The sequence below is a fragment of the Aplidium turbinatum genome, chromosome 11 (genome assembly GCF_918807975.1).
Source record: "Aplidium turbinatum chromosome 11, kaAplTurb1.1, whole genome shotgun sequence".
Taxonomy (NCBI): domain Eukaryota; kingdom Metazoa; phylum Chordata; class Ascidiacea; order Aplousobranchia; family Polyclinidae; genus Aplidium; species Aplidium turbinatum.
Window position 1 is genome coordinate 15,761,699 of NC_137482.1, and position 12,649 is coordinate 15,774,347.

The 12,649-nt window shown below is 37.8% G+C and overlaps 1 protein-coding gene across 1 annotated transcript; it reads right to left on the minus strand.

Annotated features, from left to right (window-relative positions):
- Positions 1–4,448: 4,448 nt before the first annotated feature.
- Positions 4,449–11,197, minus strand: LOC145779318 (sulfide:quinone oxidoreductase, mitochondrial-like). The gene is made up of 10 exons (XM_082590874.1): positions 10,941–11,197; positions 10,417–10,587; positions 9,998–10,051; positions 8,847–9,041; positions 8,469–8,558; positions 8,062–8,181; positions 7,546–7,729; positions 7,168–7,234; positions 5,917–6,096; positions 4,449–5,638 (listed from the first exon to the last, which is right to left on the minus strand). Exons 1-10 carry the CDS (start codon positions 11,160–11,162, stop codon positions 5,578–5,580), a joined length of 1,344 nt encoding a protein of 447 aa, XP_082447000.1. The 5' UTR covers positions 11,163–11,197; the 3' UTR covers positions 4,449–5,577.
- Positions 11,198–12,649: the final 1,452 nt, after the last annotated feature.

The window sequence follows — 12,649 nt, forward strand, 5'->3', positions numbered from 1 at the left end:
AAATAGTCCATTTAAATCTATTTACTTTACACGTTTGTTCGGTTAACAGATGTTAACGATTTTTACAATTCAACGCTTCCTGACATAGTATCGATGCTGTGTTTCAGCTCGAAAACTACGTATACTTAGTAAATCATTTACTAACCTTAAAGCACTGCACAAGACATAGTTGTTAATGTTATGTTGAAACTATTTCGTAATTTTCGTAGCAAAGATGACATCGCTGCTAAATGCGCATAGTCGAATGCCGTGAGAAGGGTTGAAGGATGCTGAGAATGGCAGCTGCTCGACGTGGTGCACTCATCAATTTGTACTACTAGAAGCGTTCGATAAAACATTTTTACTGAAAAAAAAATTACGGTAATTCAAAACGAAACAAAGACAAAGGTATTTTTGCGCAGGAGCAATAATTCGCTTGGACAATGGACATACCAGTTGATTCGTCCAGTTCAGTGGTTTTCAAACTGTGGTACGAGAGCAACTCACTGAAGTTGAAGTTAACAAGAATTAATATAAAAAAAAAAAATTGTGAGAACAGTCAGATGACGCAACGTGCATTTTTGTGTTACATTTACTTTTTTGGGGGGAGAGAGGATTCAAGCATTTATAAAGCAACAGAGGATTTCGGCTTTGATGATCATCAAATCGAAATGCAGGAACCGTCATGTCGCCCGTGGGCATGATTTTAGATACTAATAACAAAGTTATTCCTCGCATTGACCAACTGGTGAAAAAAAAACATTTAGGTTACATCCATGCCATAAAAACTATTTGAAGCGTTTTTTTTTTTTTGTCATTCAAACCTGTGCTTGGACATTCTTGCCTTTTAGCCTATTTTAGAGTTGTTAATATTTTTTGGATAGCCTATATAGCACGGCCCACCAGCGTACGCAGGGGGGCATTGGGCAATGCCCCCCCCCCCCTTAAAAATGTTTTGGATTGCACGTAGATTACGACGTGGATAACGACGTAGATTAAGGCATTTAATATGTTTTAAATTGCACTGTCAAAGCAATTAACAATGTTTTTCTATAGCATAGACTAAGCCAATACGAAATACATGGCCCAATCCACCTACCCCACCCCAGGTATGCCAATGTAGCATAGTGTTCTGTAAGCCTATTATACTGAGAAAGAAATGGATAAAGTCTAAACTAAAACCATACTGGGATATCATGAAGACGTCTGGGATATCAATGGCCAGTGGCGTAGCCAGGAGGGTTTGGGGGTTGCAAACCCCCCTTTGGCACGCGTGTGACGTCACGACATTGAGAATCATGCTTCCAGACTAAAAAAAAAAAATTTGCCTAATTTTAAACAAAACTGCATTAAAAGAGCGAGTTTTGCCAATACCAAACATCTCAGCCAGGAATTAGCAACAAGAAAACATAGAGACTTAGCTTTATTTCCAAAAAATGCCGAAGAAAACATGATCTTATCCTTTTTGCTATGCCACCTGACAGCACCATTTTACAGGAATATTCATACCCACATTTTTGTTGAAAATGCTCTCAGAATGCACCAAATTCAAAGTAATTTTTCAAAAATGTTCTGGGGGAGGCCCCCAGACCCCGGCCGCTGGGTGTCGTCTTAGGCAAAAACGCTGTCCGGCTTCGCCCGCCGGTCGTCAATCCCCCCCCCCCCCCCTTTTAAAAAAATCCTGCGTACGCCACTGGCACGGCCTATAGAGTAACGGCTAGCTTCCTAGCTATGCCACATTTTGTGGGCAACTTCTAAAAGGACTATTTTTGTTATCGATCTTTTTAAAAGTGAAGAGCTGTAGTGTTTGTTGAAGTTACTAACAGTTACGGAGACTTATTGCAGCTGTTAGGGCTTTATAATCCCACAAACAAAAATTGTAAAATTTTATGCACAAATGGAGCACTGCAAACAAACCTCAACACTATAATGCAAAACAATAAAACAGTCGATCTACCCTAGGCTACGAGATTAAACGGAAATTTCAAAAGTTTTGAAGATAAAGTTCAATTTTTTTACTCAAAGTCTTAAAATATACTGTTGTATCTAAAAACCAGGGTTAAAGTTGGATTTAAATAAAGTTGATTACTTTCCTCCAGGGCCAGGGGCCGTGTGAGCACCATCTCGCTCGCTCCCCCGAAACCCATTAGTGAGATCCTATGTTTAGTGATTGCTCTTAAAAATAAACCAGAAAGCGTTTAGGGCGGCAAACTCTTTCAATGTGGGGAAAAAATTACATTCATCATTTTAGCAAAGAGTAAACAACTCTTATTAAGATTCTATAGAAAAAAATAGTTAGGCTAATAGGCCATGCCGACAACGCAGAAGGGGATCTAGAAAAAAGTTGGGAAAAGACTAGAGTTTTAACAATCTGTATGAAAAAGCTGTTCTTGAATTGCATTGTTCAAAAAGAAGCTTTCATGAAATGTTTTTAACTTTACAAAAAATATTCTTAACGAAATTTTTCTTAGTGTAGCCTACCGGAAGGGAAAAACTAATTTGGCCATAAATTCATGTCAACTGAGAATAATTTTCTCAGTAAAGGACTTCGTTCCAAGTCAACTTATAAAAACAACATTTTATTTCGACAAAAAAATCGTTTTGAACACCCTATCTACATACGACCCTATCTACGACCCAGCGGCGGGGGGTCTGGGGGGCCTCCCCAGAAAATTTTGAAAAATTACTTTGAATTTGGTGCATTCTGAGAGCATTTTCAACAAAAATGTGGGTATGAATATTCCTGTAAAATGGTGTTGTCCGGTAGCATAGCCAAAGGATAAGATCATGTTTTCTTCGGCATTTTTCGGAAATAAAGCTAAGTCTCTATGTTTTCTTGTTGCTAATTCCTGCCTGAGATGTTTGGTATTGGCAAAACTCGCTGTATTAATGCAGTTTTGTATAAAATTAGGCAATTTTTTTTAGACTGAAAGCATCATTCTCAATATCGTGACGTCACACGCGTGCCAAAGGGGGGGGGGGGGGGGGGGGGGGTGGTTGTAACCCCCAAACCCCCCCCCCCCCCCTTGGCTACGCCACTGCTTTCACCTTGTTTGCTATCGTCAGTGATGCATAACTGCATATTAGAAATCAAACTTCCAACTTGATGGAAATTGTGGACTTCTCCGACTTGAGTTGGAATTGAACCTCAGTCTAGAACAGTGGTTCTCAACCTTTTTGTCTTGGTGGACCCCTTTTGGTGTCTTCGAAGCGGTCGCGGACCCCTAAAAATTTCAATTCGAAATTTTGGTATATCGCGTTTCCTTATGAAATCATATGTTACATAAGTTTCAAAGCAACACACTTAAAAGAATTTGCTGAATTCGCAACGCACTTGACGATTGATGAGATTGACGAAATTATGTTATGACTTATGAGCTATATGTTGGCACACAGGATCAAACATCGGTAAGCTATATGCTCATTTGATGTTTTTCTATAACTTTTATCAAAAGTTAATAGAATACTTGCGACTGTTACAAAGAATTTCTTCCTTTTTTCATTTGAAACCAATATTAATTCGTTATAATCAGTCATTGCCAAACCTGAGTGGTGATAAACTGCTGACTAACGTTTGTATTTCTAAATTAATCATTGATCAACAATCTGTTGTCTTAAAAGAATTTAGTTGAACATAGCCAACATAGCCTTATTAAAAGGTTTAAGTAATTTATATGATATTTTAGTTAAGAAACCAAACCTTTGTGCAATGTCCTTTGCAATTTCAAACGACGCACCAGTGCGTTGCGACTTACAGTATAAGAATCACTGTAGGCTAATACATAAACAAAGCACAAACAATTTTTAAATGTCTTAATTTATCCGTCATGTTGAAAACTCGGAAACTTTCGCGGACCCCCGGAAATCGCTTCACGGACCCCTTGGGGTCCGCGGACCCCCGGTTGAGAACCACTGGTCTAGAATCTAGATTGTACTACGGTACTACCAGTACGCCGTTCCAATCACGTCTAACACAATGAGGCTGTTGTCAACTGCAGCCTTCTTCCGTTCAATGCGAATCTAGGTGGAAGTTCGATTCCCGCTCAAAACCCATGGATAATTGGACCACTGGCACCAATAATTGGCACCACTGATGATATCAAACAAGAATGAATCTCGAATATGGCGTCTTCCGTTTTTGTTCGCTCCGGGTCTTAATGACTTTACAAATCCTTAGATTCCCTTCATTAAAAATCTTTCAGGGTAAAAATTTTGATCTCATACCCGATAAAGTGGAAGCGAAAGTATTGAAACATTCGTGGTTTGTTTCCTTACAGTCGTGTAGGGACTCTAGCAAGGCATTTCTTTGCTTTTGTAGCTAAACGTAAGTTACGCCACAGTAGGCTATGTTCTTACAATAAAACGGTGAGACAACTCACTCGAAACAACCTCTAGTCTATATCGTAGCAATGCCGACACCAAGCGGGTGTCGAAAATATGGATAGATTTTTTTGTTCAACCGCTAGTGGTCAATAAACAGCATGATTTATTAAGATCCTTTACTCTCTACTCTCCAATGACAAGGCACGTTCAGCACAGGCATGAAAAAAGAGTCAAACATTTCGAACAACGTTAGCTGGATTTGTAACAATAGTAACAAAAGCAAAAATAGGCCCGGAATGATTAAATTGTCATGAACATTTCTACAAGCGGCTGTGACATCACAAAAACAAGCAAAATGCAAACAGAAGACGATGTCGTAAGCAATGCAACAATTGAGCTGTAACATCCGCACCAAAGCTTAAAAACACAAACTAATAACTAAGTACACATCCCAGGCAGCAAATCAACCGTTTTTACATTGATTTAACGTCTCAGACGTTAAATCAATGTAAAAACAAGCTGATTAGCTGTCCGAGGGTCTACAGTACACTAAACGTTGTAACTTTGAGCTAGAATGAACTTTGACAACATAAAATTGACTCATTGCATTGTTCTTTGATAGCTCGTGTAAACTGAAGATGTTAGTATAAGTTTTGTAATATGTTGTCACAGCATTGACAGCCACAAGAAGTGCTTCGATGGAAAATCGTGCCATGGATCCATGATGCACAAGAAAATAAAAGTTTGTTTACTAGACCACAGATAGCAATCCCTGGACTGAAGTTTTTGAAATAGTTTCAATGTCTACAGCTTGTGGTAATTAAAAGTCTGTTTTTATCTTTTTCTTAACGAATATTAAGCACACCGACTGAATAAATTCATCAAAGTTGCAGCGGTTTCTTCAATCCATGCATCATTTCATCCATGCCAAGACAAATAAAAATGATGGAAACACAAACCGGAATAAAGCGGTTCAAACCAGTCAGTAAATATGCACTTCATAATACCGCAGCAAAATTGCGCAGAAGAAAGGCACTAAGTAAACACGATAGACGAAAAACAAACATTAAAAGTGCTTCCAGCAGATTTTTATCTTGCGTAGATCGAATATTAGTATTGCCAGTATGATAATATCATTACACCTGTACGTGCAAGTTCTGTTAACAGTTCAAATAGATAAACTACACATGCCCAACAACAATTTAAAGCTACTGACGATGATCTTGAACCAATGCCTATGGTTGACGTTCGGTAACATAGGCTGCGCCGTATGCTTTACTTGGACATTCCCAAGTGAAGAGCTTTTCTGAAGAGTTTCGGGCCAGCCCAGCGACCCCTGAAAAAGCGAGCCATTAAAAGTCTATCATTTAACATTAAATATTGTTTTTAAACTCACATTTCAAATAGACTTCTTTAAAGAAGCAAACTTTCACAGCAGGCAGGAACATAATGAGAAGTTGCTAAAAAACAAGCCTACAGATAGGTATAGACTACAAAAGTGGCAGTGGAATTTCAAGTGCTCCTCACAGTTACAGTTATCTTTATTTCGACATGACAGTTGCAGTCATTCTAAAGAAAAAAATAAGATTCTGTTGTTATCTTGGATTCACTTACTTCAGCATTCTGTCCCAATATATTATTGGCATAATATCCGCTTTCATGTGGTACATCGTCCTTCTCTCTTTGCCCTGGTTGACAGGAAAAGTCTCCAATGGCTGCAGGTCAAAGTCAAACTCGGCCAGAATACAGGAATGGTAGCCAGTGATGAGAGGGCAGGAGGTGTATCCGTCGTAACTGAAATAAAATCATTGCAATATGTTGTTAAGTTTGTTTTACTACGCCACTGAAAATCTCTGCAGTGGCCTGCCACATGTCCCTGATATTATCAAAAGACGAAGACAGGTTGCTGGTAATTGTTTTTATAGTCAATAGGAAATTTGAATTATTATTCTTTAGGAATCAAACTATGACATTGTGAAAAAAGATCTACTGCGATTGACAAGCAAAAATCTTTCTCCAGGAGCTAGAAGAGAAATAATTTTATTTGCCAATCAGATTCTATGATAGTACGGTATACAATAAGCTTACATCACAATACGTATAATGCATAAACATAGAGAAACGTATAAGATTAAGTATGCTCAGTGTTGAATAATTCAATTAGATTAGTGATTAGCCTAGTGCAACAAAAGACCATTTGGTCATCTAGTCAGCTTCCCCCAACTGGTTATATGGATAAAACACACATAGATTGAAGCACTCAAAATAACTAACGGCAACAAAATAATCACGATGTATCAGTGACATCTTTAGCAGTGTAAATCTTTGTAGAGGTAGGCTAAGTTGTTTTTTATGTAGGAAATTGAGTTGTCATCGTTTTTAGGTAGTGTAATTTTAATTTATGACTGAAGGTTTGAATGTAGGAAATTTTGCGTATTTCGTGTGGGATGTCATTCCATGCTGTTGGAACTTGAACGTTTAGGCTTGAGCTTGATTTCGTTGTTTCAACTCTTGGCAAAAAATAATTGTTCTGCTGAGAGGATCTTGAACAGGACACTGGAGTGCAGATATAATAACTGCAACATCTGATGAGGTACAGGGACGTTTGGACTATGCGCTAATAGTGTGCGGGTCGAAGGCGGCAAATTCAGACAAAAAGTTTTTTCTCTCCTCCAAAGATTCTATCGTAACACAAATCAAGAAGAACATAAATTCTTCAAAGCGTCACATTTATTTTCCTTACCATAGCAGCCATGCCAGACAATGTTAATGCTCTAAAAGCATAAGTGGCAAAATTTCGATCATAACGCAACAAAACAGCAATAGCCTAGGGCTCTTTACGAATTGAATTGATCTTGCATATACCTGGGTTCGCATTTCCCTCCGGATCTTACGCTCATTAAGTTTTTCGATAAAACCGCATTCTGGCTCGCTGGAAATAAAAGATCATTTTCACAAGCACTGAAAAGAATGGAATGAAAAAGCAACTCCCACGGTGCGAGAACAAACACATTATTTATGTTGATTGTAGAAGTTACACTAAGTCATGAGCGTTAATCAAACTCAAGTTACAACTGCAGAGAAATAGCTTGTTGAAAACAGGTAGTACAGTTGTTGACCAACGGTTAAACACGTCTAAGATTTGTTGTATTAACAAGTTAAAACCGTCTCGTCCAGCTTTGAGATTATCAACTTGTCGGTATAAGTGACGCTATAATTATGAAATGTTGCTAGTCAACTTACCAATAGCGGCGGCTGTTTTCGAGGTTGGAATGTTGCTGCAATCGCCGAGTGCAAAGACGTTCGGATATTTCACATGCTGGGTCGTTTGCTTGTCGACGTCAACAAAGCCAGCTGCGTCTACCAGCTTGCTGGATTGCAGACAACCGTGTGGCGACATAGGTGGCGAAATATGCAGAAGTTCGTACTGGATGTGCAGAAGACAAGTCAATGAATTCAATATGCTTTGTGTAACTCACTTGCTGCATCGTGAAAGCGCGGTTCCGTTCAAACAGTTTCTTCACTCAAAATGCAAAGTTTTTATTCAGGTATCGATAAAGCATTTTCGTTCCAGACATATTAATTTGTAAAACAACCAGAAAGTTAGCATAGCCACAAAATGTAAGGAAAGCTTTCATTGTGTAATAGCTAAGTGTGAGCTTTTTTTAAAGTTGTCGAATTTAGCCATCAATTAATCCATACCTCAAATCAAGAATTAACAGAGATTTTGATTTTTTGGCCTTAATCTAAAGGACCAACCGGATATGTAACAGTTTCTTCTGGCTTGGCGACTTTCTGGAAAACAGCTTCCTTCTTATCGGGCAAAACCTCCACAAGGTTCATACCAAAGTTGGTCACGATATCCTTCTGTGCTACTACCTGAAATGTGAAGATAGTCCCGATTATAAAACCGTGCGAGAATTTGTATTCAATCTAAAACTTCCCCAGACAGCAAAACGGTCGTTTTTACGTCTGTACACGTTAAATCAGTGTAAAAAACAACTGATTTGCTGTCTGGGTCGTTAAGCATATTATGTTATGTTTTAGACAACGTTATTCCTACGTTTAACTTCACCGAGTATAAAAATAGATTTAAAGCAAACATTACGTGTTTGCTTATTAACACAGTGTTCTTTATCGTCCATTTCCATTCAAATCGTACTGACCTTGTTCAATGAAGCCGCGTACTTTTGAACTGCGAAAATGCCGGGTCCAGCGCTGTTGAACATGATCGTTGCTGAGTCACGCTTGCCGTGCTGCAATAAACCGACACTCAATGCAAGCGTAGTACTAATAATAAGGTTATTTAAACGTAATGTAAGGTTCTGTCAACATAATTTAATAAGGTAAGACGCATAAACTAAAGCAACTTATTTCGATTATAGTTTAATTTAAGGACTGCAGCTTCGGCAGAAACGTTACTTTGTTAAAGGCTAAAGCATAATAAAACGCAACCAACAAACAACATGACCTTTATCCTGATACCAAACAATCTAACAAATATTTAAAACGAACAAAGAATTTTTTGTAGGTATAGCTCATACTTTTCTGAAGTATTCGTCCACAAGATACATAATCTTCTGGGGTGCACCTGGGCATTTCAGTGGAGGTGGTGGAAAGGTAAAAATGGCATTTCCTGATTTGAAATCTTGAATAGCTGGCAATGTTTTCACAACAGTGTTGACAGAGTAATTGCTGCACACTCCAGGTGTGTCGAATGCTTCCGGTAGTCCTTTGATCTAAGTCACAAAGGTATACGTTTTTGAAACGTAAACAGGGGAAATGTGTTTTAGGGAATTACAGTCAAATAATAATGTAACTATTTTGATAAGGCTTTGATGTAGACTTCCTTACTTTGGTGGTGGTATAGCGCAGTGGATAAGGCACTCGCTTTCCAATTATGCAATCCTGGTTTCTCTCCAGGCAGCAGCCTGTTGTCGAAAAACACCACTCACCTACCCATGGTGTAATAAATTGGGTGGGAGTATTTGCTGAAGGCAAGGCGGCCGAGAGAAAGAAACTGGCCATCCTACTCTTGTTAGTGCCGAAGCCTTAGGTAGTATAATAAGAACCTTATCTTCTCATCCCCCAATGCTTGGATCAAGATCAAGTATGGGACTCACCTACATTTTCCTTACTTTCTTTCACAATTATCAATTTTTTATGTTTAATGCAAAATCTGACTTATCTTACAAATGATGGCAATTTAGCCTAGACCTAGATATATCAATGATTAATAGCCTAACAATCACACAGAAACAGCTCCATATTCATGGTACAAACTATGCTCCTAGAATCCTAGATGCTTTACATGACGATCATACTGCACTGAACACCAATAGTGAATGCATCGACTAGCTGTGAAAATTACATGGCTGAAAAGAACTAAGAAGTTGTATACAGAATTTGAGGAACAGCTATCCAAGTGATGAACCCGAGCAAACGGGATTCTTCAACAACAATACTATATCAACTATGACAAGGCTGTACCAGCCATCTGAAATCTCACCGCATGTAGATTGTGAAGATAAAGCTTCTTAATGTAATTTTTCAATCAAAAGAAACAAAGGTTATCGAAAGAATTTCTCAACTTCTCATTAGTCAAAAAGCTACCAATGGTAATAAATGTATATACAAATGGTACTACCATCAACCTACACTTAACAGATCTTTTATTATTGTTTTCAAGACTTACCTTATCAAAACGTAACTGTATGCCAAGAGCACACACCAGGTACTTGTAATTTATCTAAAAAAGCATAATTATTTTACTAATGTTAATGACATGAATTACGCCACATGTTAAGATGTAGTGAAGAAACAAACCCCATTTAAAAGAAACATAAAATTGTAATCCATAAAAACTCTTAAAAACGAAACAAAAACTCAACTATTCACTACAAATTACAAAAAATGCAGAAAAAAGTGCCAGGATGAAATGACTTCATGGTAGTGAGACAAAATAGAATGTAGATTGTATATAAATGTGCTGTCAAATTTATTTTCAATTGGAAAAATGATATCAGATCAGCAAGTCCTGTGTGTTAGGTTTAACAATGTATGTAACCAACATTATATTGAAACAACATTTTAAAAGGTTTCAAGCAAAAATACCTTTTCTCCAGAATCAAGTACAACTACATTGTTATCAGGATCAATCTCCTGAACTTTTTGTTTGATCCAATCAGCATTTGGAGGAATGACATCTTTCATTGGTTTTCCAGACGTAGACAAAGGCTTAGCACCGGCTCCAACTAGAGTCCATATAGGTTGATAATAATGATGCTAAACATATTTATTCCTCTTTAAAGAAGGATTTACAAAAACATATTCAAAAGCTTAAAGACAAAATCAATTGTGAGAATCTTTATCCTCAGACAAAGCTTAACTGGCAGTTCTGCATATTTTTAGATGTTTTAAACCAATATTGCAGGCCTAGTCACCGAGATTGACAGAATAGAGTTTCTTCTTAGTCCTTGTTTACTGTAGATTATCCCATTCATTAGATGGCACTAAATGGAGAAGTGTTGTTGAGAACCATTATAGTTGAAATATGCAATTACTATGGCAATGTTATGTCTACATTTATGGCCGACATGTGCAACATACATCAGTAAACAAATATAAAAAACACATACATCTGCAGGATCAATTATTGCAACTTTCCCTTTTCCAAGAGATCTTGATAGCCTTGCTCCAGCTGAAATTCCACCAGAACCACCTCCAGCTATGACTACTTCATAGTCACTCAATCCACGAGAAAGTAAAGTGAATCCACAGCAACAACTTTGTTTTGAAACATTGTTTGTTCTTAATGTGTATTTAAGAGAGGTTTTTACCAAACTTAGCCATACAGCCATGTTGCGATACTAAGAAAAACAAACTTAGCTGAAAAGTAGCTAAGAGCGAGAGTTTATCAACCAGTGATGAACGTTACTTCAATGTTAAGTGTTCTTGAAATTTTAACTATTAATTCCATAATAAATTAATTACCCATGTTAATTTTATACAAGTGGCTATTTTTACCCACTTGTTGCTATGATTGGGCAGTCAAAAGCATTCTTTCGTGGAAGGTGTTGCTAGAGTTAATATGAAGGTTATGATATAGTTTTGTTCTCTGCTCAGGACTTTAAAATTTTCAAATTACAACTTTTTGCTTTAAACTTTTCTCAAACTACGGCAGAATTCCTTATCTGGCAAAACTATTGCGACAAAATTAATATAGCCAAGTGTTGCTGCCAATTTCATAGTGCCATTGACCAGGCTTGTTTGAAGCAAAATGGATAACTGAATCAAAGAATTTGATATTAAGAAAATCAAAGGAGAATTCGATCAATGCCTTTGAAATGTGGTTATGGAGACAACTGTTGAGAGTGACCTGCAGTTGGACTGACAGATGCACGAAAGTGAGGATATGCTGACGAGTGACGAACGTCAAAGAGAGGAAGCTTCGAAAATATTGTCAAGGGAAAAGAGGATAGTTTAGTTTCAGCTACTATCGAAAGACAGGTGTGTAGAAAATGTAAAACTGGAAGAACATAGTGAATGGACAATGTTCTCGATTGAAGAGGTGGACTCAACCAGGCAAGAAAAGCTGCTCTAGAGAGAAATGCCTACAGTTTGTAAGGCTACAGCCTACTGAACTGAAACCAAAGCATATCATATGGCTGTCTTTTATAGTATCATACTAGGTCTTATAGTATTTGTGCCATCAGATCAGGGATGGAGGAACCATTTTAAAAGTAGGTGGGCCCAGAGGCGCAGCAGTCAAATTCAATCCAACTTCTGGGGGGCTTCGTCCCCCAGACCCCCCTTAGCATAGCTGCTTTCCAAATACTTTACGTACGTGTGGAATGCGTTTGAGTTTATTTTAATTATTTATATTTTTGTGTGTAATAGAGTATGTTAAACCCGCTAAGGTTAGGCTACTATGCTTTATTTCTCTATGCTTTATAGTGCTGTACAAAATATGGCGATGAACACACAAATAAAAAAGAAACAATACACACACAGTTATAATACCACCTGAGATAAATAGTCTGCAGCATTATACAGTAGGCTGTGCGCATATGTAACAGCCGCAGCACCAATATGCAAACATAACACTGGCATCAACAAAGCACAGCTAATTACCACAAAGCTTCAATACCAGGAGTAGGCTACCGGTACTGGTATCCCTACACATATTTAACAGTTAGCAAAGTTATCCGCGAGTAACAGCCTGCAGTATTAAGTGCATACACAACAGCTGCACCACCAATATACAAATATAATAGGCCTACTGCTGGTATCAAACAACAACAAGGTTCCTTCAACTGTCACTATATAGGTGACTGCTATTGTATTA

Coding starts and splice junctions, on each gene's coding strand:
- LOC145779318 (XM_082590874.1), bottom strand. CDS start 11,162: ATGGCTGTATGGCTAAGTTTGGTAAAAACCTCTCTTAAATACACATTA. Junction 7,235..7,545: donor GAAAACAGCCGCCGCTATTG/GTAAGTTGACTA, acceptor TTTTATTTCCAG/CGAGCCAGAATGCGGTTTTA. Junction 6,097..7,167: donor GGAGGGAAATGCGAACCCAG/GTATATGCAAGA, acceptor ATTTTATTTCAG/TTACGACGGATACACCTCCT.